This window comes from Gymnoscopelus braueri (genome assembly GCF_963280865.1).
Source record: "Gymnoscopelus braueri genome assembly, chromosome: 16".
In the NCBI taxonomy this organism is placed as follows: Eukaryota; Metazoa; Chordata; class Actinopteri; order Myctophiformes; family Myctophidae; genus Gymnoscopelus; species Gymnoscopelus braueri.
The window spans coordinates 28,103,522-28,127,149 of NC_137616.1; the positions used below are offsets into that span (position 1 = coordinate 28,103,522).

Consider the following 23,628-nt stretch of genomic DNA (forward strand, 5'->3'; position numbering starts at 1 on the left):
CAATCCAATAATCCAATAAACAATACAGCAATAGAAAACAAGCGTTCGTACAACTAGTTAACAACAAGTAGGTCAGGCAGAGAGGAAGGGTAGTGTTTCCTGAAGAGGTGAGTTTTCAGCCTGCGGCGAAATATGGGCAGTGACTCTGCTGTCCTAACATCAGTGGGAAGTTCATTCCACCACTGTGGGGCCAGAACAGAAAAGAGTCGTGACCGTGTGGATCGGCCAGAAGGACCCTTGAGTGACGAGGCAATCAGTCGACGGTATCCATTTTGGAAATGAAACGTATGGATCATTGTTTGCTTCTTAACCCATTAAGACCTGGAACGCATCTGTGTCACTTCTTGATTTGAGCTAAAAAAAAGCATTATTTTACACTTTGGCTGTTCAAAAATAGCAGATCTACAAGCTCATAGCGCGGCACCAAGTGCCGCGCTACGAGCTTGTAGATCTGCTATTTTAGAAAAATCGTGAAAATGTGTGCAAATCTTTGAATATCTATTGTTTTAAAGCGACATTTTTTAACTCAAATCTTTGCTTCTCGGGGTCCCTTTAACAAAATATTTTGAGATGGGGGGGTTCGCGGCCAAATACATATAAGTTTGGGGGTCCTTGACATGAAAAAGTTTGAGCACCACTGATATAGAAACATACGTTTTTTTTTTTCAGAATACTGTTGGGATTTAGAAGACATCTGTAGAATCGGCATCAGTTGCATTCTATGTATGAAACATGCCATGCAAATAAATAGATACAGACATAAGATATAACAGATCCAGTCTGTGTGGAAGTGTAATTGCTTTTTTTCCAGTCAAGTCAGTATACATAACATACCTGCTGAAAAGAAATAATTTTTGAAATTGGTTGTTTTATAAGAATAGCCGTCTATATATATTTGTCAGGGTGTATCTCCTTACACGTTTGCGCCAATGTTGTGTGACCCTGTGACAGACATTCCTCGTGAAGGGTGGTGTCCTATGTACATGTCTGTCCTCTCAAGTTGTTAATCACCCCCAGCCAGCAGAGGCCATGAACCTCCTTCAGGGGCTATTTTTAAGGCCCGGGGTCAGTGAGAGTGACCTCCAAGGGTCACTCTCACTGACTCTCTCTCTATCAGCAGAGGTCTAGCACTCCTCCTCTCTCTGTCTATATCTCTGAGGTGGACTGCATGCATTCCCTTCATTTCTCTACCTCCATTCCGCATTCCTTCCTTATCTCAAACTCTCCGTTCTCCTCCTCTTTTACATAAGATCCTCTCTCCTTCATCATGCCCCACTTCTCCTCCTTATCCCCCCCCTCCCTCCCTCCCTCCCTCACACCTCTCTTTCTACCTCTGCTCCTCCTCTCATTTTCCGTGGTCTGTATTTATATTTGCAGTCGGTTTTTCAGAATTGGCTCGTTGAAGTAGCATAATAGGACTCAATTATAAAATGTAATAATAGTATACATTATGTTTCCAGGGCACGTGTCTTCATCGTACACACTCCACTGCATAAAAAAAGTTTGTCTCTCTTCTCTCTCAACTATATAGACTTTCTGTAGCCTGTGGGAGTGTGTGAGTAGGTTAATGAATGTACTCGGGTGCAGACGTGGCTGATTCTCTGCAGATATAGGGACTCTCTCTCTAATGTCTTTCTGTCTGCGCTGATCCCTGCAGGGTCTATAGGGGGCTAATGCTCTCCAGAGGCTCACTGCGTTGCATGCTCCTCTCTCCGCAGGTGGCAGAGATTATAAGAGAAAGGCCCCCGTCTTTTATGATTCCACTGTGTGTGTGTGTGTGTGTGTGTGTGTGCGTGTGATTGGTCCAGAAGTCACAGTGTGTGCTGATCAGAAGATTCACCTAATATTTATACATGAATACCATTACATTGCTGGGAAATAAATGTACATAAACTGCCGGCATATAGGCAGCGAAGAGCAAGACAGTGAAGTCGTTATTTTCTTTAGCAACTTTTGCAAAACCTGGTCTACATCTACACTCGCTAGTAGTGACTTTTGTGTCACTTTTTCCTCATTGGCTGGTCCTTTAGCCAATGAGGGCTCAATGTCCTCTCAGAATATGGGATCTAAAAACGACCCGCAATACTGTGTTAGGCCACTGTTTGTATCTCTATAAACTGTGGCGCTGTTCCTCACTTTCAACGTTGCCATGTTTAGTGAGAGAAATAAGCAACCAGGTCTAGGAAAACAAGCCCAAAAGAAGCAACTGTAGGCCACATGAGCACTTTCAGCCGCCGCAACCTGGTATAATATGACTGTGTGTCATATCTTGTTAATAAAACAACTCTTATTTAATCTTGAAACTTCACCACTTAAATTCTATACTTCATTGATCGTATCCCCCAGGTCTCTGTACTTGATCCCCTCCTTTTTTCCCCTCAACGCCAAATTTATTTTTCCCGAAAATAGCTGATCTACAAACTCTTATTATATTCATTATTATGACATGCCCAGAAAAGGGAGTCTAGGGTTCTAGATAATGTTTTCACATTGCTGTGTGTTAGTTTGTACATTTGTTAGTTTAGTTTAGCTTTAGTTGAGTAATTATATGATCTTTTTAACTGTTTAAATAATAAGAAAACTAGATTAATCCTTTAAGCTGCCTTCAATTCCGGCACTGTAATTATTGTATTTTCTACTGCATGTACTTGTATCCTCATCATTGTGCAAATAAACTTAACTAAACATTGATCATTGTGTGTGTGTGTGTGTGTGTGTGTGTGTGTGTGTGTGTGTGTGTGTGTGTGTGTGTGTGTGTGTGTGTGTGTGTGTGTGTGTGTGTGTGTGTGTGTACACCTACACCTGTATTGTCAGTAGAGGGGAGATAAAATGTTATTAGTTATCATAATAATCATAAGAGCACTCGTCTTAGTCATACAAAGAGACAAAGCGTGAGAACGATGGCAAACGGACATAAGTCTGAAGAAACTGAAAAATCGAATGTAAGACGTCGCAGCGTATATGGTTTCATGTCAGTGTGGCGCCCACCAAACCATGTTATAAAGCTTTCAAATCTAAGCTCAGACTAACCTACATAGATGTGATTTACAATCACGACATCATCTGTTTCACACACTGACCGATTTGGAAAGCCATGGAATCAATTTAGAGTTCTCATCCCACTTTAAGAGTTATTCAAATTTATAGGTGGTGTGAATGGGTTCCAGGTGTATGTTGTTTATACACTCCACATTTTAGCCTCATCCCTGAGCGCTTTGAGACATGAGGAGCCCTTTAAGAACCGTTTTACAGATATAGTTCACATAAAAATAGACCAGTCTACCTACTGTACCATGTTTTTAGTTCAGTGGTAAACTGGCCAATGGAGAAACAATAAAAACAGCAAACGTCTAATTGACCCTTGTGACAAAAGAGTGTTTCCTCTTGACTAGCAACATGACACTTGGATTAGTGTTGAGTGTGTGTGGGGGAGGGATTGGCAGGAATCTTCTAACACCCGCATACGCACGCACAGTCGCACGCACGTCTCACACACACACACACACACACACACACACACACACACACACACACACACACACACACACACACACACACACACACACACACACACACACACACACACAGTCTCTCTCTCTAGTGTTTGATGAGTGTGCACTGTGCACTGAGTCAAGTTACAGGCCATTTCTCCTCTCCTTATTACCAGTCTGATCCCTCTGTTTGAGCCCCCCCCCCCCCCCCCCCCAGGTGGGGTCTTGTCCTGGGGAAGAGCGTAAGGGAGGTTGGGTGGGGGAGGGGAGGGGCGTTTGACTTCCAACACCACCCTCACTAGTAGTGGCAGCAGGGGAAAGAGGAGGAGGGTGTTGCATCTCAAGCACACCGTGGTCGGTCATGGTCACCCCTCACAGGAAAACGAGCAAGATGGATGGACACACACAAACACACACACACACACACACTTACACACACACACACACACGTCTGTACCAACACACACAGCCGCTATACTTGCAGGACGACCGTTTGTGGATGTCACCCTGGGGTTTCTGTCTGGGGTCAGTAGTGATGACCCCTGGGGTTAGAGTCTCACTGGTGAACAAAGCTGCACTTTGTGTCAGTGTGTGTTCAGTGTGTTTAGACAGTAAGCAAGTTTTACTGTGAAGCGTAGCATCTGCTTCTTGTCCTGGGCCTTCAAACGCCATTCTTTCTCAACCACACTAACACACACACACACGCGCACACACACGCGCACACACGCACACGCACGCACACACACACACACACACACACACACACACACACACACACACACACACACACACACACACACACACACACACACACACACACACACAGTAACTGCGTTGACTCGCAGGGGAGAGTCAACAACTGGTATCACCTTTTGATTTAATATTGCACAAAGAAAAGCATAATAATAATATATGCATAAAGGTGTGCATATGTGTGATGACTGATGAACATCAACATACTGTATGTAATTGAGAGATGGCCTCTTATTAAATGTCCAGAATGGGAACTTATAGCTCTTGGGTTTATTGTATAGCTACTTTGATGTCCTTTTACAGTGTAATAGATAGCAATGTGGCAGAGAGGACTTAACCCCTTAAACCCTTTGTTGACCGCAGTCCCCCAGGGGTGTATGCTTGTGTAGCGAACATAGGCTAATCAGGACGTAATATTTCCTAATAGTACATATGTCTAGACATACTAATATCAATATGAGATATGAAAATCTCAAATATTGATATCAGTAAATCTAGACGTATGTACGTTACACTTGCTCCCTCATTTTATCCCTGTACACCAAATCCCCTCGCGGAAAATAGCCCATCTAGAAGATCTACATGAGTTTGTAGATCTGCTATTTTTGCTGAATGTTTGCCTATTTTCACCAAATGTTATCCTACTATGACATGCCCAGAATGGGGACACTAAGGTTCATGTGGTTAATGTTCTGTTTCCATCTCTGATTTCTGTATGTGATTACATATAGTGCAAACAGCAGGTGAGGCGTGGGTTATTGATTCCTATGGAGCCATGGAAAAACTGAGTGAAAAGTGAGAAGCTTAGATTTTTTTTTTGTAGTCCTGTCCCTATATCTCTCTCCCTCCCTCGGGTTCTGGCATCTGTCACGCGACCTTGGCAGCTGTTGCCGTTCACCAGCAGACAGTTCTCGGAGAGAATGTGTTTCTGGCAAAGGCGACAGTCTTAGAATGTATTACAATTACAATAGAGTTGCTTGGTGGTGGAGCATAACAAACGACTAATCACTGAGCACAACTGTGCAATTTCACGCTCATCATAACATGTTTCACTTTTTCCCTCCTAAATCGCGACACTATTGTACTGTTATTCAAATGAGATCTGCGCGTCGGGCACTGCGCTTTTACTTAGTTATAACATCAAATGCTTTGGTGCGTTTTAAGCATCCAAGCCTGAATAATTGCTACTTTTTTGCCAAAGCTCCAAGGTCTTTCTTGTGTTGTTGCAGGGTATTCATGGAGATTTGTAACATGAATAGGGCAGCGTGTGCGTCACCCCCCTTTAAAAACATGTTCCCATGCGCCTTTGTTTTTGATGCAATTGTGCGCAGAATGTCGCTTTGTTCCCAAACTCTATTCAGCGTTGGTTGATGGATAAAGTATTGGTGGAAAAGCCATGGTAAAAAGTCTGCAGGCTATTCATCTGTATTTCAAAATAAGTGTTTAAAAAGACAGTTTTTCGCTAGTAAATGTTGGTGTCTTATGCACGTGTAGTGGTGCAAAGTATCTAAGTATTTGTACTCAAGTACTGTACTTGAGTACAATGTTGAAGTAGTTTTACTTTACTGGAGTACTTCCAATTTTCGATACTTACTCCACTTACATCTCAGAACCAAATATTGTACTTTTACTCCACTACAATTATTTGAAAACTTTAGTTACTAGTCAACACTTTATATACTTTGGGCTACTTGAAAATAGCCGATCTACAAGCTCACGTGTCACGATGCGTTGTGGCTTGTAGATCTGCTATTTTTCAAAAGATTTCGATACATTAAACCTGTGCAATGGGACATTCTGCCAAACGAGTACTTTTACTTTGAGTGCTTTAAGTATATTTTGATGCCAACATTTTGTACTTTCACTCAAGTAAATGAATTGAATAGCTGGACTTTTACTTGTAACAGTGTTTCTACTTTGTGGTATTAATACTTTTACTTAAGTAAAACATGTGAGTACTTCTTCCAACACTGGTCCTAATGCTACACTTCTGGTGGGACAGCTTTTTGCTGCTGTAATGTTTTGCTGGGAGGTGTGTGTGTGTGTGTGTGTGTGTGTGTGTGTGTGTGTGTGTGTGTGTGTGTGTGTGTGTGTGTGTGTGTGTGTGTGTGTGTGTGTGACTGTGTGTGTGTGACTGTGCGTGTGCGTGTTTGTGTGACTGTGTGCGTGCGCGCGTGTGTGAGAGAGAGCAGAGAGCTGCTAGAGAGAGACGAGTGGAGTGGAGCGAGGGGGAGCTCACTTTTTAGAGGAGGGAGCGTGGATAATTATCAACAAGGTTCTGCGCTTCGGGCGTTTTTCTCCCTCATTGTTTTGAATGGAAGTTTGTCACCATCTCTGTCGCGTAATCACCGAGCTCTTTAGACTTTGTTTCAGTCGGTCGCCCAAGGGATTACATTAAACACTTTTTGGACTACGGTTGGGGGAAGAGTTCTCCACTTCTCCTCCTCCCCACGGTGTATGGTTTGGTTCATGCCCATGCAAAGCGGTGCGGTGTGGGCTGCTGCTTGAAAACTTTTTCACAGAGTAAATGACCCGGTCAGTAATGGGACAGAGGAGGAAAAAACGGACCTGAGGAGAAGAAGCGGTGTTGGATATTACTTTACGCGTTTTGTCATTCATGCCGATCACTCGAGGGGAATCATGTCTCGGAGTATTTTACGCGTTTTTTGTAATACTTTATTAGATCGCGTCCCGGAATGTTAGGACGTTGTTTTACTGGAGCGACAAGGGCGACTTTCACTGGCAAAGTTACCTTGTTCTTGTTGTCACCTTTTCGAGGATCAACGTGTTGTAGCGATCAGATCAGACCGTGTATGGTCTGGGGTTGAAGCTCATAAAGAAGTGAACGCACCATAAACATTATATTATGGAAGGCAACCAGGGGGCCACGGGTGGCCCGTCCGCGGACACGGAGGAGCCCGGGACGTCCGACAACAATGCGCCGTCCGACAGTTTCACCCAACTGTGGACGGACGTGATGGGGATGCTGGTGAGTTTCTTTTTAGGGGGGGAGGGTAGACAGGAAGATAAAAGGCTGTAAGTAACAAGTAGCTGAGAAATACTTTTGTTGTTGTTGTCTAAGGGACAGACTGTCTAGTAGTCGTTGATTGTGTATTGAAGTTGATCGTGTGCAGCAGCAGTGGTGTGAAGTAACTAAGTGTAGGCTACTCAAGTAAAATGGTGTGGTCTTTTTCAGGTGTATTACTTTCTTCAGTATTTACAGTGTTCAATAGCCTACTTTTCCTTCTACTCCGCTACATTTCAGAGGAAAATTAAAACCTTACTTTGTAGATTTAGATTATTATTCCAAAACATACATTAACCACTTCATTGAAAATAGCCTATCTATAGATCTGCTATTTAAAAAAGATTTTCTCCACATTTCATACATTTGAAAACTTGTGACATGGGACATTCTGCATAAAGAGTACTTTCTACTTTTGGTACTTTAAGTCCATTTTGATACTAATACTTGTACTCAAGTAAATTTGGAATTCCGGACATTAACTTGTAACAGAGTATTTCTACATTGCGGCATTGATACTTTTACTCAAGTAAAACATTTGAGTACTTTTCCCACCACTGGTATTGAAGTAGATTGCATGCATATGCAAATCACAGCATCAAAAAACACTTGGGGAGAGAGCGCCTGTATCAGGCCGACGCATAAAATCGCTCGCAGCCACATGTGGTGGTTAGTTAGTTAGTAGCCTGGCATTACCATACTGATAACGTGGATTCACTCACAACAGTCACAAGTTCCTCTGGCCAATGTCAGGCTAGTACGTTAGTTAGTTAGGGATTGGAGTTGCAGTTTGCAAGGAGCGGAGGAGCTCACACACAACATTCAAGCCGGGTTGGATTTCATTGCAAGCTGGATCCGTGTAAAACCATGGTAGGCTTCTAGGCTATATATTTCTACACTCTTTTGAAAGATGAATATTGTGCTCATTTCAGATTTCCACAACAACAACAAGTTCTGAAACTTTTAGTGAAACTCTAGCTCTTGGTAGTTGGTCCATAGCGTTAGAAGGAGTTCTCCTCTCCTTATAACGCCATGTTACTTTTCGGCCGTTGCCCCGCACACCCCCGGCCGCAGCCTCTCGTCTCTAGTACAAAATAAAAAGTACCCTTTTGCTACTTATCAAAACAAAGACGATTTTAAGATGTTGAAAGCCTACTTTCCTTAGTGGGAACACTCAGAGCCCCCCACCTCACGTTTAAAATACACCTTTGACCAAAATGTTAAATAATTCACCGGATGGAAAAACTCCTTTCTCTCAAATTCCATTGACCGGATCTGTAGGGGGCGCAGTGGAGTAACTCAAAAAACGTTACCCCATCCGGTGGATTATTTAACATTTAGGTCAAAAAGTGTATCTTAGACGTGAGGTGGGGGGCTCCGCGTGTTCCCACTAAGGAAAGTAGGCTTTCAACATCTTAAACCCGTCTTTGTTTTGGTGAGTAGCGAGAGTGTATTCTTTATTTTTTACTATAGACTAGAGGCTGCGCAGCCTGCGCTACCGCGGGTGTGCGGGCAACGGCTCGAAAGTAACATAGCGTTATGGAGAACTCTTTCTAAAGTTCTAATGCTATGGACCAGGGAAACTCCATGCAGCAGTTGTTTGCAGAGAAGCTAGAGAGAAGCACTTGTTCTGCAAGACTGCTGTGCTGGAATGTGTGTCTGTGGGAAGGTTTACAGAGGGGAAACATTGTGAAGTATTACTGTTTTTAGAGGTCAGAAGGTCTGACTTGCTATATATTAATTTACAAATATCAATTCCCATATTAAGATAACATATAATTTGAGAGCAAAGCCTGGCAAGCAGACATGTCTGCTTGCCAGGCTTTGCGCTCAAATTGTGTGTTATCTTATGTCATCTCAGCGAATTCATTTGATTAAGTTTATTTTCAGTGTTACACTGAACCCCGTTATTTCCCCTTATTTTTCCACTGACGTGCAATGCATGTTGGCGACAATGTAAAGACCAGACCAAAGACATTGGATCGTATTGATCTGCAGAATAAGTGTGCTGTGGTCAGTTTCACACAGCGTTTGTGTTAAATTGGTTTTGTGTGCGACCTGGGAGTTGTGAATGGCCTGTGTGTGTGTGTGTGTGTGGGTGGTTGCATGCACACACTGAGGCAATAGAGGGTGAAAGGCAGAGGCAGAGTTTCTTTTGCCCTCTGACACCGAGTGGGAGACCTGGGCTCCCAGTCAGGAGATGTGATCAGATTTATTGTTCTTTTTCTTGACTCCTGAGGCAAATGTCAAGCTGCCAGCATTTGGTCATCTTCAGCATCCTGAAGGCTGACATCAACTAGCTCACTGTTTGCTGTCTCCCCTTGATCAAAGTATCATTAAATAAAAATCCTAATCCACAGTAATGTTAATATTTCAAGATGCAGGTTCTCTGTAAATGTATATTTTTGTACGTTTTTGAGTAATTGATTATCATTAGCAGATGGCATGGACATTGGGCCTCTATCTTTATACAACCTGTCCAGCACAATGAATGCCCTATCTCCCTGGAGGCCAAATGGCCACGCTATATATAGCCATCGCACTATGTAATGTGTTTGAATAGCTTTTGTTTTGCTGGGGGCCCGGTGTGGGAATGCCCTTTTGAATTTGGTTCGCCCCAAGGCCTACACAGTAAATCCTCAGTGTTGTTTTGTTTTTACCGACATTTTTTCTTACTCGGAGAGAGTGTAAACGTGGACCCAAATGGATCCACACTCTCAGAGTTAAATTAACCCTGAGGATTTGACTGTGCATTGAAGGAACTTAACTTGATACCAGAAATGAATTTGTTCTTAGCCCCCTCACAAGTGATGACATGCTTGCGTGCCATTTCAGACTGATACAGATCTAACCAACACACAGTGGTGTAAAGTAACTACATTTACTCAAGTACTGTACTTAAGTACAATTTTGAGGTACTTTTACTTTACTGGAGTATTTTCAATTGTCTATACTTTTACTTCTACTCCACTACACCTCAGAGGCAAATATTGTACTTTTACTCCACTACAATTATTTGAAAACTTTAGTTACTAGTTACTTTGCAGATGTAAATTGTTATATTATAAAACATACATTAACCACTTTATATTTTATACTTTATATTTTATAGGCTATTTGAAAATAGACGATCTACAAGCTCACATGCGACGTGTTGTGAGCTTGTAGATCTGCTATTTTCAAACATTTTAGTACTTTTACTTTTGGTACTTTAAGTACATTTTGATACCAATACTTTTGTACTTTTACTCAAGTAAATTTTGAATTCCGGACTTTTACTTGTAACGGAGTACTTCTACATTGCAGATACTTATACCTAAGTAAAATATTTAAGTACTTTTCCCACCACTGCATGTATACTCCACTTTACAGCATACATACAGCTACAACCAAACATGAGGCCAAAGTGTGTCGGCAGCATTGACTGCTTGGCATGATGTGAAATACAGTTTTATTGTGAAGATAATATGACCTACCATTGTAGTATAGTGTCATTGGCGTACCTTCATAATGAGAATCATCATGTTTTGCTTGAGATCCAAGAATGTTTTATTCTGAGAAGCCCCATGCCTCTGAGGTTAACCATACAATGCAGACTGTGGAGGAATGTGTTTTAATGAGAATACCTCAGTGTGCCAGTCATTTATTTGTGGTTTAAGCCTGAGTAAACAGCCCTTGAGCTAATTAAGAGCATCACAATGTTTGGGAGCATATAGAGCTCAAGATAAAAGCTGTGTTAGCTTGCTAACTGCTTGGAATTAAAGATGCCTGAATAGGGATTTACCCTCGAAACCCAGTGGACTTGTGGAAGCAGACATTTTCCTTGACCTAGAGTCTTCAAATTGGGAACAGTTATTGTTGAATGTTAAATTCAATCTCACCGCCACACCTCAAATATCACACACCCTTCATTCCCCTGAAACAATTTAGTTTTACTTGGACAAGCTGTTGCATCTCCTTATAACTGAACTTAACCCATTAAGGCCTGAGGTTCCGATTCAGTTTTTTGAAAAAACGTATGATGCTAATGCTATGTCAGTGGTTCTCAAACTTTTTCATGTCAAGGACCCCAAAATGTGTATGTATTTGGCTGCGGACCCCCATCTCAAAATATTTTGTTCCAGGGACCCCCAGAAGCAAAGATTTGAGTTACAAATGTTCGCTTTAAAAAATATATATTCAAAGATTTGCACAAATGTTCGATTTTTCAAAAAGCAGATATACAAGCTCATAGCGCGGCCGCGCTATGAGTTTGTGGATCTGCTATTTCTGAATAGCCAAAGTGTAAAATAATGTTTTTTTTTAGCTAAAATGACACAGATGCGTTCCAGGTCTTAATGGGTTAAAAAAAAGTAGAAAAAAGTTAAGTACCCATTTCCAGATGAGACTTTAGGCAAGGCTTGGCAAGCATCAAATAGTGTTCCATCCAAGCCCAGTTGATTTGATCGCATACCTGGACAGCTGAGAGAGACACTCTGTATTCCTGTTATCTGCCCTCTGGTCTTCTGAATGGTCCCTCTCATCCCATTTTGTTTTGGAAGTTGGTCTTGAGATTATCGGCTTAAGGTAAATCAATTCCAAAGTCATTTAACTTGTCTGTGTGTAGAGAAGTCTTTATCCATTTAAAGAGTTTTCTAGTGTTTTGTTGTGTTTACATTTGTGTGGGTGTCAGTCCACTTGGAAAAGCTGTGTGATGTTAAAAGTAGACAACCCAACCCAAGGCTTTCATATTGCCCTTGAGACGAAGACTATTGATCCTGTCTGGGAAACATATGGTTAGACGAAGTGAAATCCCTATTTGCTTCCACCCACATTAACACTTACATGCTAGTCGTCTGCCTCAAATCTTTGGCAGCAGAATCAAGGCTATGAGGCCATTCTCTGTAACCCATCCAATCTTTTTTGCTCAGTGTTAACTTGATCTTTCCCATTGTAGCACAAACTAAACCCCAGGCCCAGACTAGCTAATAACCCCCCCCCCCCCCCGCCCCCCCGACTGGACTCATTGCTGAGGTCATGCAGAGACTGAGCAGGTTTCCTCTGTTGAGGCAGCGGTGCCCCTGTTCTTCTAGAGAGCGGCCACGGATATCCTCTCAGGAAGCCCTTTCAGAGGGGCTTGGCTGTGGCCTCTGGCCTCCCCCTTCCTCAACCTAGTCTTCCCCTTTGCCTCCCCATGGCCAGAACGTCTCTTAGTCAGGCTTTAAAACGTAACCAAGTTCTGCACTTGCTCTCTGCAACATTTTTTATTCATGTGAACTTGAAATGTGACGATGACCTGTGTTCATTTGCATGCATGACCAAATGCCTCCACATCTTCTCTTCCTCCTGCTCTCATTGGTTTATTTATGCATCACGGTCACGCATTTCACCCCCCCGCCCCCCGTCCCCGGTTCCCTGGCGTGTTCTTTCTGATTAGCCAGCTGTGCAGCTGCACTCGATGCCAGTCCACAGGAAGCTCTTTTCAGAGCCCGGTAGGTGGTAGGTGCTGATGGCTGGGTACGAATGGTTGGAAACTAGAGGCAGGAGTCGAGCGGCGAGGCCATTGTCCTAAACCGACAAAACCCTGGCTTTCGGGAAGAGCCTCAGGGGATTGGAGGAGGGGCAGAGGGATGGGTGGAGTGTAGGATTGCTTGACCCCGCCCTCGCTTTTATGATGACTTGTTGTGTGTGTGGGGAGTGACAGTCGAGCAGTTTCTCGTTTGGCTCAGGTTGGATCTATTGTATACGACTCGGGAAAGAAACAGAAGAATCAATCCCCGTTGGTTCCTTTCTCTGACTGAAGGGAGACGTTGTTATACAGTGTGATACAATGCCGAGTGAGTGGGTGGCCATTTCAACCCACCGCCCTCATCCTATGGTTATGTATCAAGTGAAAGTGATCCTTTCTACTTGCCATTCTTACATTACATCAGCTGCATGACTCTGTTGTCATCATCGTCCCCTCCCCTTGAGGACAAGGCGAGTCCTGTAACAATACCCTCTCTGCCATGAACACCAAAACGCAGCCCCACGTGAGTGAGTTCCAGTATGACAAACGGCACTGTCAGGAATGTGTACCTAAAAGGCTGGACCAGAACAACATGGTGGGCCCGCGACTAATGGTTTTTGAGCCTTTTGGAACGCTTGTCCTGCTGGTTATTATGACAAACAACTTCTTTCTTTGAGGGGGAGTGCACATCATCTAGCATGTTGTAACAAACATGAATTGAGTTTAATTCGATTGAGAGATTAGCTCTACAACTTGGCAGTCATTTCTAAGCATGCGAGAAGACCCAGGAGGTCAGAAGAACTCATGAGTTCTTATTAACCTGCATGCTGGCTGCGGAATAAATGAATAAAAACTTGATCTTGAATCATGTGGTATCTTCAGCTATGGAGTCCAGTGACTGGATGACTGGATGTAAGCAGTTGTGCATTTATCCAGGCAATCTGTTGAAAGTCAATACTCGTAGGAAATGTTCTACCAGATTTACAAAATAAATAAAGAAATCCTTATTGGCACAGATTGGAGCTCTAGCATAATAACTGCCCACACTAAATGTTTCATCCAGACAGTTGAGCTTGGACATCGGGTAAAATAATTACCCCTTCAGCTAAAAAGAAATCCTTCCGTATTTTTTAATGTGTGCATGTCTTGTAGTTGGCTACTATCATTGAGGGTGAATGCACGGTTGAATGTTTAGTGACTGTGGCATATTGGCAGCATCTGCAGATGAAGATCATGTGCATTTTTGGGCTGTGAATCATATTTTGATAGTTATGGAATCACAGACCACAATGACACTTGATGATAGACAGCATGGTAGATTCTTTGGTATATTCTCTGAAACCTGACAGTGCAGATTAATGTCTGCTTCATAGTTGGCTGCGTGCCACGTCACATACTTTTTGAAGATTAATAGATTTTCGGTGCAAGGCACATAAGTACAAATCAGCCTTAAGTTAAACGCATAGACCACCCTTCACACTACATAGTAGTTTCACTAAAGCAGTGGCACCTCTGTTCAATACCGACTTTTGTCTCTAGATCTAAACCCTGGGGAGGGAGGGGAGAATGCCAGGAATGCTATGGCTAATTGATTAAGTGACATGGGGTCACTAGGTCTTAATTGTGTTTCCACACTCATCTCCTCAACCATGCCACCTCATGTGGGTGTACAGGGCCAAGACATTATATAGGGTTCAATATGAAAGCAGTGGTAATTCGACTTTTCTCTATGAAGGGCAAGTAAGGGGGGGGGGGGGGGGGGGCATTTTGGAATGCAGCCACAAGCTCTAATCATCTACATTCCACTTCACGCTTAATATATTTTGGAATAGATTACTTGTTGTGCAAATGTCTTGGTAATGGCTTGGAATAGCATTCATATCTTACATTGCTGAAATACTCACGCAGTGTTTTGCAACACCAGCCGTTTGCAACCTCGTTTTGTAAACTTGCATAAAAGTGAATCACTCAGTGTTTTATCAGTGATTTGTGCAATTCCTTTGAATAATAACTTTAGAAAGTGACTTTTACAGGAATACTCCCGCTGGCCTCTTGACATTTTGTTTAGACTTACACAAAATCCTGGAAAAGAACAGGCCTATCCTAGAGCAGTGGTTCTCAAACTTTTTCATGTTAAGGACCCCCAAAATTATATGTATCTGGCCGCCGACCCCCATCTCAAAATATGTTGTTCCAGGGACCCCCAGAAGCAAAGATTTGAGTTAAAAATGTTCACTTTAAAATAAATATATTCAAAGATTTGCACACATTTTCACGATTTAAAAAAAATAGCAGATCTACAAGCTCGTAGCTGCGCAATACTATGAGCTTGTATATCTGCTATTTTTGAATAGCCAAAGTGTAAAATAATGGGTTTTTTTTAGCTCAAAGCAAAAATGTACACAGATGCGTTCCAGTTCTTAATGGGTTAAGCTGTTAGGAAAAGAACTTTCACATATTAGGGGAAAACAACATGCTTCCTGACAAACAAATGTTGCTTCCAGTTCCACAGAGGTGGCTAAACGCCTGGAATGGAGGAGACTAAAAAACTTGGCTTAAGCTGATGCAACCGACTCCACACCCTGCTGGATGGATGCTTGGAACATCATCACCCCTGTTTGAGTCAAGAACAATCATCATATAAGAGCAACACCCAAGCAAATACAAAGAGTGTGTTTGTGGGTGTGCCTGTGTGTGTGTGTGCGCGTCTACATACATGAGTGCGCATGTGTCAATGCATCATCTTTGAGATTAACCCATGCATCTGTGTGACTTTTTGATTTGAGCTAAAAAGCATTATTTTACACTTTGGCTATTTAAACCGAGTGCCGCGCTATGAGCTTGTAGATCTGCTATTTATGAAAAATCGTGAACATGTGTGCAAATCTTTGAATATATATTATTTTAAAGCGAAACATTTTAACTCAAATCTTTGCTTCTGGGGGTCCCTGGAACAACATATTTTGAGATGGGGGTCCACGGCCAAATACATATCATTTCGGGTGTCCTTGACATGAAAAAGTTTGAGCACCACTGATATCGAAACATACGTTTTTCAGAAAACTGTTGGGATTTAGAAGACATTTGTAGAATCGGCTTCAGGTCTTAATGGGTTAAAACACAGGCGATCTGATCTCTGTCCAAGCCCAAGATACTGAGTTTCTATCACGGAGGCTAGTCGCATTTTCCTGCCCAGTTGAAGGTTTGAAGAAGGCAGCAACAGAACTCTAGGACATTGGTTCTCAAAGTGGGGTCCGGGGACCCCCAGGGGTACTTGAGGGGGTTCCAGGGGGTCCCCAGCTAAATGATGGATAGGAACTAAATGGACCCTTATGGGTCTGTAACTCTGAGAGTGTACAAATGGAACCAAATGGACCCGTGAGGGTCCATTTGGTTCCATTTGTACACTCAGAGTTAAATTAACATTGATTTTACAATATAAATTGGGATCCCAGAGATATAAATGCCATTAAATGGGGGTCCCTAGCCTTATGCATGTTAAACTGGGGGTCCTTGAAATTAAAATGGTTGAGAATCACTGCTAGAGAGCCGTAAAAACCTTCTCTTATGGTGGGTCCCTGGCTTATCTTTTCAAATGGGGGTCCGCGGGCTAATAAGTGTCAATTTGGGGGTCCTTGACATGAAAAAGTTTGAGAACCACTGGGTTAATGTGCTCAAGCTACTGAAGAGCTCCTTTTAAACATGGGGATTTCTTTACATGGCTATTGTTTAACGTGCTAAGCCCAATGCATGCATGACCATATGTTGTCTGGGTCAGATAGAGCAGCGCACGATAGATGTCAGATCTTTATACACGGGGCCTTTTGTCATAGATAAAGACTCCAGATGTGTTTTTACCCCCGTATAGCCTCCCCTCCTTCAGTAGACCCACAAATCACTACTCAGACTGCCATGTGGACCGCGTTCAGACCCCCGTACATACACTCTTTACACCTATACATGCTTGCGTTGGCACATTTACTCTTAATACTGCAAAGCAGCGGTTCTCAAAGTGCGGTCCGGGGACCCCCAGGGGTCATTGAGGTGGTTCCAATGGGTCCCCAGCAAAATTTGGGAACAGTTTAACCCATTAAGGCCTGAGATTCCGATTCTACAAATGTCTTCTAAATGTTTTATTTTTTTATTTTTTACAGTTTTTTGAAAAAAACGTATGTTGCTATGTCAGTGGATCTGTAATGTATTGCAGTGTCACTTTCTGGGGGGGTTCGTTCGTGGTACATGATGTGCTGTTTCTGCGTTGCCGTGGGGCCCTCCTCGGGCAGGCAAGGGGCTCCATCTGGGACCAGCTGTGGAGCAACTCCATTAGCTCATGCTAGTGGAGGAATCCCAGATATGCACGCACGCATGCAGGCACACACACACACACACATGGGGATTCACCTGGCCGTGTCCAAGGTTTGGAATATGTCAACCTCTAAAGCTCCTTGAAGAAGTGGGAGCACACATTGTAATTTGATAGCTTGCATCTGTCATCATTTTTCGCTTGTTATAGCGAAATTAAGTCCTGTCTAATCCATCGCTAGGTGGTATTCAGTACAGTTGGTGGGAGGTCAGAAGATACCTCAGGGATATAGTTCCTGGCCTGTGTCAAATAGATCAACATCTTGGCATGTTCAGGCTGATTTAAACATCCTGGGGCATAGATAGTAAGAGAATGCTCTCTGTCAGTGCTCAGAATGAAAGGGAAAGCGTGCATCTGCCCAGAGACGGTTCCCACTGAGGAATCTCGGGGCATCTCAAACCATATTACATCTGTAAGTCTTAAGTTGAAGACACCTGGGCATAGTGGACTGGACTTTTGAGTCTCGAGGACTGAGAGAATATGTATTTTGTTGAACTAAAAATGAAAAATCCTGCTCCGGTTCAATGCGTAAATCAGTAATTTCCCTCCATACCCCAGCTTCACCGAGTTGGTGTGGTGAATTATTGGCCTGCATGGGGTTTGTTTTGGTTCTGGGGTTGTTTTCGAAACCTCCAGAGCATGTATGTGCATGCTAATGTGTGTTCTCTATGAGTTGACCCATCTCTGAAGATGCCCTTCTGTGTGTTTGTGTGTGTGTGGCACACACTCCACAGTGCCTCATTCATCTGTGGCCTGGCACTAAGATAGGGTGTCCTGTTGAGAGAGACAGAGACTGAGAGAGACTGTTCGACCCTACACAGTGATTCAATGCTAGCTGTCTGCCTGGCACAGATTAGGTCAACACTGATGAATATTCAGCGGCTAGCCATCATCGCTGCTGAAATGGCCTACATTTTTTGCCCAGAACATCTTAAAGTGCATAGTATGGGACGGGTGGTCCTATATTCTGTTTTTAGATACTTTCTTCTTCTTTGTTTCTCATTTTATTTAGATGGGAGAGTGTAGACATGCAGAATTGTGTGACTGTGGACATGTACGATCTGTGTGTGTGTGCACTAACTGGCTTTTCTTTAGAAAGTTAAGCCAGTTTGTTAGACAATTCTTTCTGTGGCATTCCAAAACACGATAAAGAAGAAAAATTAATTGTTACTTCAAAATTGAACTCTTTGTAGCTGAACATATCAACGTCTCAGTGCTGGACAATTATGCTCGAAATTCTATGTCTAGATCTTAAAATGACCAATACAAGATTACCTAGTGTCAGTCGCTCGAACGGGTTTCAATGTAGCAAAAAATAAATGCTATCTTAAAGGAACACTCACCCATTTCAACCTGTGTTTCAGAGGTGGACTGTGGACAGTTAAGAAACCTGCCTAAGTGCCTACCAGTGAAATCATTTCTAGGCAGGTTTGGTAATTTAAGATTTGAAACTTTTCATCATATTTTTTTTATTGTTGGAAGAAGAATGGCTTGCCACTTCTACTTCAAGCGTGCAAATTTTCCAGCAAGAGAGATGTTGTATAGTTTCTATCAGCTTGGAATCCCCATCGATGTCATTGGCGGGCTCCTTTCTGACTGAGCTGATGGAAATGGTACCATCTTATAATGAACATTGGTGAGGACCAATTATATGAAGATAAGGTTGAAAATAGGTTAACCCATTAAGACCTGGAACGCATCCGTGTCATCTTAGATTTCTTTGGCTATTTTAGAAAAAAACTGAAAATGTGTGCAAATCTTTGAATATATACATGTATTTTAAAGCAGACATTTGTTACTCAAATCTTTGCTTCTGGGGGTCCCTGGAACAAAATATCTTGAGATGGGGGTCCGTGGCCAAATACACATAATTTTGGGGGTCCTTGACATGAAAAAGTTTGAGCACCACTGATATAGAAACATACGTTTTTCAGAAAACTGTTAAGGCGGTTACACACCGGCGAATATGCGAATATACGCAAAATTCGGAATAATTAAAAGACGCTTTTTTCGCTCCGCGAAACTGATGTGGAATCTTGCATTGACTTTATAAGGTTTTAAAAAAAAAACGTATTATTCGCATGAAAAAAATCGCCCCGGTGTGTAAGGACCTTTAGGATTTAGAAGACATTTTGTAGAATCGGCCTCAGGAGTAAATGGGTTAAAGTGCTCCTTTAACTAAAAACTGTTTGTTCAGCATTATCTTCAAGAAGCATTCTGTTGAATAATCTCATTTTTATTTGGAGGTTAGCTTCCTCTCTCGATCCTAAACACATGCCATCCACACAAAGACAGGAACCAGTGGTGAACGCAACCACATCTAGCAGGAAGTGTGTGTTTGGTTTATACAGTTTGTAGAATGTCAAGAGGTAAAGGGCATCCGTGTTATAGGCCTCAATGTACTGTACACCGAACCCAGGAAAAGAGCCATGTTCCCAATCTATTGTATACTTGGCTGAGAGACCTTTTTTTATTGAGAGCTATTCTTAGGTTTGTGTTTGCATTGAGAGGATGGCGGAAGCCGAACAGTGGTTAGTCAGCCCACGTTTTTGTTTATCACTCGTGAAAAGTGAGTGATTGTTCACAGTGCATGAACTCGTACATCCTTGTGACAATACATCTGTTGAATCTTGAAGGAAAGAAAAAAAAACTTTAGTCAAGTTATTTATGTATTGTGTTTTATGGAGTACCCCAACCTAAGTTTTTCATAGTGCATGAACTCGTACATCCTTGTGACAATACATCTGTTGAATCTTGAAGGGGGAAAAAAAACGTTATTCAAGTTATTTATGTATTGTTTTTATTGTGTTTTATGGAGTACCCCAACCTAAGTTTTTCACAGTGCATGTACTCGTCCATCCTTCATCCTTGTGACAATAAATCTCTTGAAACTTGAAAAACAAGCCTTAGAGTTACTTAGTGGCATCATGCACATGCACACTGATACATTTTACCTTGTGGGACAAGCCGTGGCCAGCAGCCGTAATGAGTCATTTCACTAATATCACTCAACCTGAGGAAGTGGTGTGTGTGAGTGATTAGATTTATCTGCACCACCATACTGTGCGATGCCTGATTTACCCGACCGCACGCCTGCCAGTACAGTTGGCGCCTTTCATATGCTTTCTAATTACTTCCATATGTGACCGTGGTTTTTATGAAGCTGTGCCTCTCGGGTGTTGAGACAGTACGGTTAGTGGGCTTGTTAGACTGTATAGCCTTATTTGATCAAGCTCCTACTTCTGGGCCTTGAGCGCCTGTATGGATGAGCTGTGGGAATAAATTGTTGCTTTGGATGTACCGGTAACTGCATATCGTCTTTGTCGGGTGGAAACCTCATCCAAAACTGTTACTTTTCAGGATTCAAATTAAAAAATGGCAAAAGTAGCAGATCTACAAGCTCAAAACCCAAAAGTTTCGAGCTTGCAGATCTACTACAGTTTTTTTTGTCACTTAGAATTTGTATTCCTTTTTGAGTGGTGCCAGCCACTCCTACACTTGACCGTGTGTGTGGGTCCGTCCGTTTGAGCATGGCCTCAACAGCTGCAGCTGATTGCAACACAAGGATGCAACCAGTTACACTAATTCAAAGGCACCACTCTCTTCACACTGGGTGTGATTTTTTTTTTATAACACACAAACATACAATGCACATCACATAAAAAGAAAAAGAGAAAGAAAGACACAATGTAACAATACCCAAAAGGAAAGAAAAACATAAAAACCCAAACAAAAAAAAACGTTTTGAACCGACAAACTGTTCACTTATGTATCGTTTCGCTACAAAGTCACTTCTTCATAATTATTATTTTTTTGTGTTTCAGATGTCTCTCCCACACTCTCGGTTCCCTTTAGAGTTCTTTTGGTTTATCCATTTTGTCCATTTATTTTCCATTTGTGTTTCCTGGAGTCTCAGTTGATGTGTCATTTTACAGATCTGCTACTTTTGATACTTTATTGTGACGCTGTTTTATGATCAAGTAGGGCATTAGTTTAAGAAAAAAACACAAAAGGTTAGAATGCGGAGATAAGAGGTTTCTGCGTGTTCCTTAAGATCTATCTGCTGTCTGTGAAGAAGAACGCTTCGTTTCCTGAGAGACATTCTGTTACGGTGGCTGGACCGTAGTTGTTTTGGCTAACCATTGCTTCTCTTGTTGTCTTCCCTTTTGCCCAGGATGGTTCTCTGGGAAACATAGATGACCTTGCCCAAGAGTACTCAGAGTACTACAACACCTGCTTCAGTGACGTCGGCGACCGCATGGAGGAGCTACGCAAACGACGCGTCTCGCAGGAGCTCGATATGGTACTTTTTACTCACACACACACCAGTGGTGGAAAAAGTACTTGAATGTTTTACTTAAGTAAAAGTATCAATACTGCAATGTAAAAGTACTCTGTTACAAGTGAAAGTCTGGAATAAAAAATTTACTTGAGTAAAAGTACAAAAAAATTATTCTGGCAATTCTGGCACTCAATGAGTTAAGTACAGTACTTAAGTAAATGTACTTAGTTACTTTCCACCACTCTCACACACACACACACACACACACACACACACACACACACACACACGCACGGTCTATATCAAAATGATAATAAGAAAGTCCTTTCTCAATGAAAGAAAATCCCCCAGTCTTGTAGCTTTTATAGGGTGTAATTTCCAAAAGCTTCGCCAACAGCCTGGGAAGGCTGTCAAGTGAACGAGTGTGAGTTAGGCTACTTTTTTCGATTCCCTGGACTCTGAATGGGTGTCGTCGTGTTCTGGGTGTCGATGGGTGTTCAGGGGGTCCAGTCCATTCACCAGGATATAGGGTAGTGGGGCACCCCGCTTTGGTTGCCAAGCTGCAAGTAAAGGTATGGAAGAATGCCTCTGGTGCTGCCAGAGAGGGCCATTCTGTACACGCACGCACGCACGCACGCACGCACGCACGCACGCACGCACGCACGCACGCACGCACGCACGCACGCACGCACGCACGCACGCACGCACGCACGCACGCACGCACACACACACACACACACACACACACACACACACACACACACACACACACACACACACACACACACACACACACACACACACACACACACTAGTACAGTTAAGAGCCTGAGGATTGAAAAAAAAAAAGATTTGAACGCTATAACTATAAATCACCTATGGCTTTGTTAATAGTGAAACATCCTTTCGTGTTTATAATATATAAAACATCTTAGCGTTTTAATTCTACCAATGAGCGACGGCTTTGGCAAGAGTAGAATCTTTTATTTTACTCCGGCGGAGTAGCAAACAATGTCACAATAGGCTACTGTGTGTAGCCAGAGGAAATCCAGCGTGCTCTCATACATACTAAGGTGCTACTGCAGTGGTTCTCAAACTTTTTTTAATGTCAAGCACCCTCAAATTTATATGTATTTGGCCGCGGACCCCCATATGAAAATATTTAGACAGGTACACAAGATTTGTGTGCCTGTCTATGGCTATTTGGGGGTTCTTGCCAAGGAAAAGTTTGCGAACTCCTTTGCCTAAGAGCTACTCTACTCAGTGCTTTGACAAGTTAACTGTGAAAAGTATAATAATAGTAATAGCTGTCAGGAGGATGCATTCAGAGCTGCCCCCCCACAAAATTCTACTATAATAGAATTGACTCAAGCTTTCTGCCAAGCAGAGGCCAGTGACATATTTCCTCTCATTTAATTTATCCTCAACCCAAAATATCTTTGTTCATCTTTGTCCGTCATTACATCACCTGCTGATTTTCCAGCGGAGAGGTAGCAGTTAATATAGACAAGTCATTAAAGGAGCTTATCTGCCTATGGGCCGTTCGCATGACAAACCATCTGCTTTTCATTGGGTCGACTGGTAGGGCTTAAATGGCGATCGTATAGGTGATTTATGCCGCGTAATGATTGACGACAAGAGATCCTGTTCTCACAGCCCTCCGGCAAAGAGTTTGCCTAAAGCCTCCTAAAGTTATGAGATAATGGATCAAATATAATGATGTATGCATCTCTGCATCTGTTCCTATATGGTTGGTTTGTGCTCTCCTATATCCCATTAAGGCCTGGAAAGCATCTGTGTCACTTTAGATGTCTTTGGCTATTCAAAAATAGCAGATCTACAAGCTCATAGCGCGGCACCGAGTGCCGCGCTATGAGCTTGTAGATCCGCTATTTTTGAAAAATCTTTACAAAAAAAAGTTGCTGGATTTTTTTCAAAAAACTGTCGGGAATTAGATCTTTAAGAATCGCCTCAGGCCTTAATGGGATATTTTGGGTGTTCACAGTCTTTTTTCTTTTTTTTACCACCTGCCATTGCTTGTCATTTTATGGCTGCTTGTGTAGATGAATAACGTTGGTTTCACCTCTCGGCACATTATGGGGTCGGGGAAGGTTTCATCCTGAGGAGATAAAACTGGGAGGGGAGAAAGGAAGCAATCGGGGCTGAATTTACAGCCTGGAGAGGAAGAGCCCGAGAGATAGAGAGAGAGGAGCTGACTGGGCATGG

The 23,628-nt window shown here is 42.5% G+C and overlaps 1 protein-coding gene across 5 annotated transcripts in view; it reads left to right on the forward strand.

Annotated features, from left to right (window-relative positions):
- sash1a (SAM and SH3 domain containing 1a) overlaps positions 1 to 23,628 on the forward strand; it is a 278,249-nt gene that overhangs the window by 192,891 nt on the left and 61,730 nt on the right. For 3 of the 5 annotated variants that reach the window (XM_080452449.1, XM_080452450.1, XM_080452452.1), the window contains exon 2: positions 21,295 to 21,423. In XM_080452449.1, the coding sequence (XP_080308575.1) occupies positions 21,295 to 21,423 (129 nt within the window). Of the gene's footprint in view, positions 1 to 6,499; positions 7,234 to 21,294; positions 21,424 to 23,628 lie in introns of those variants that run through there. The other 2 variants (XM_080452451.1, XM_080452453.1) reach the window with 1 other exon arrangement.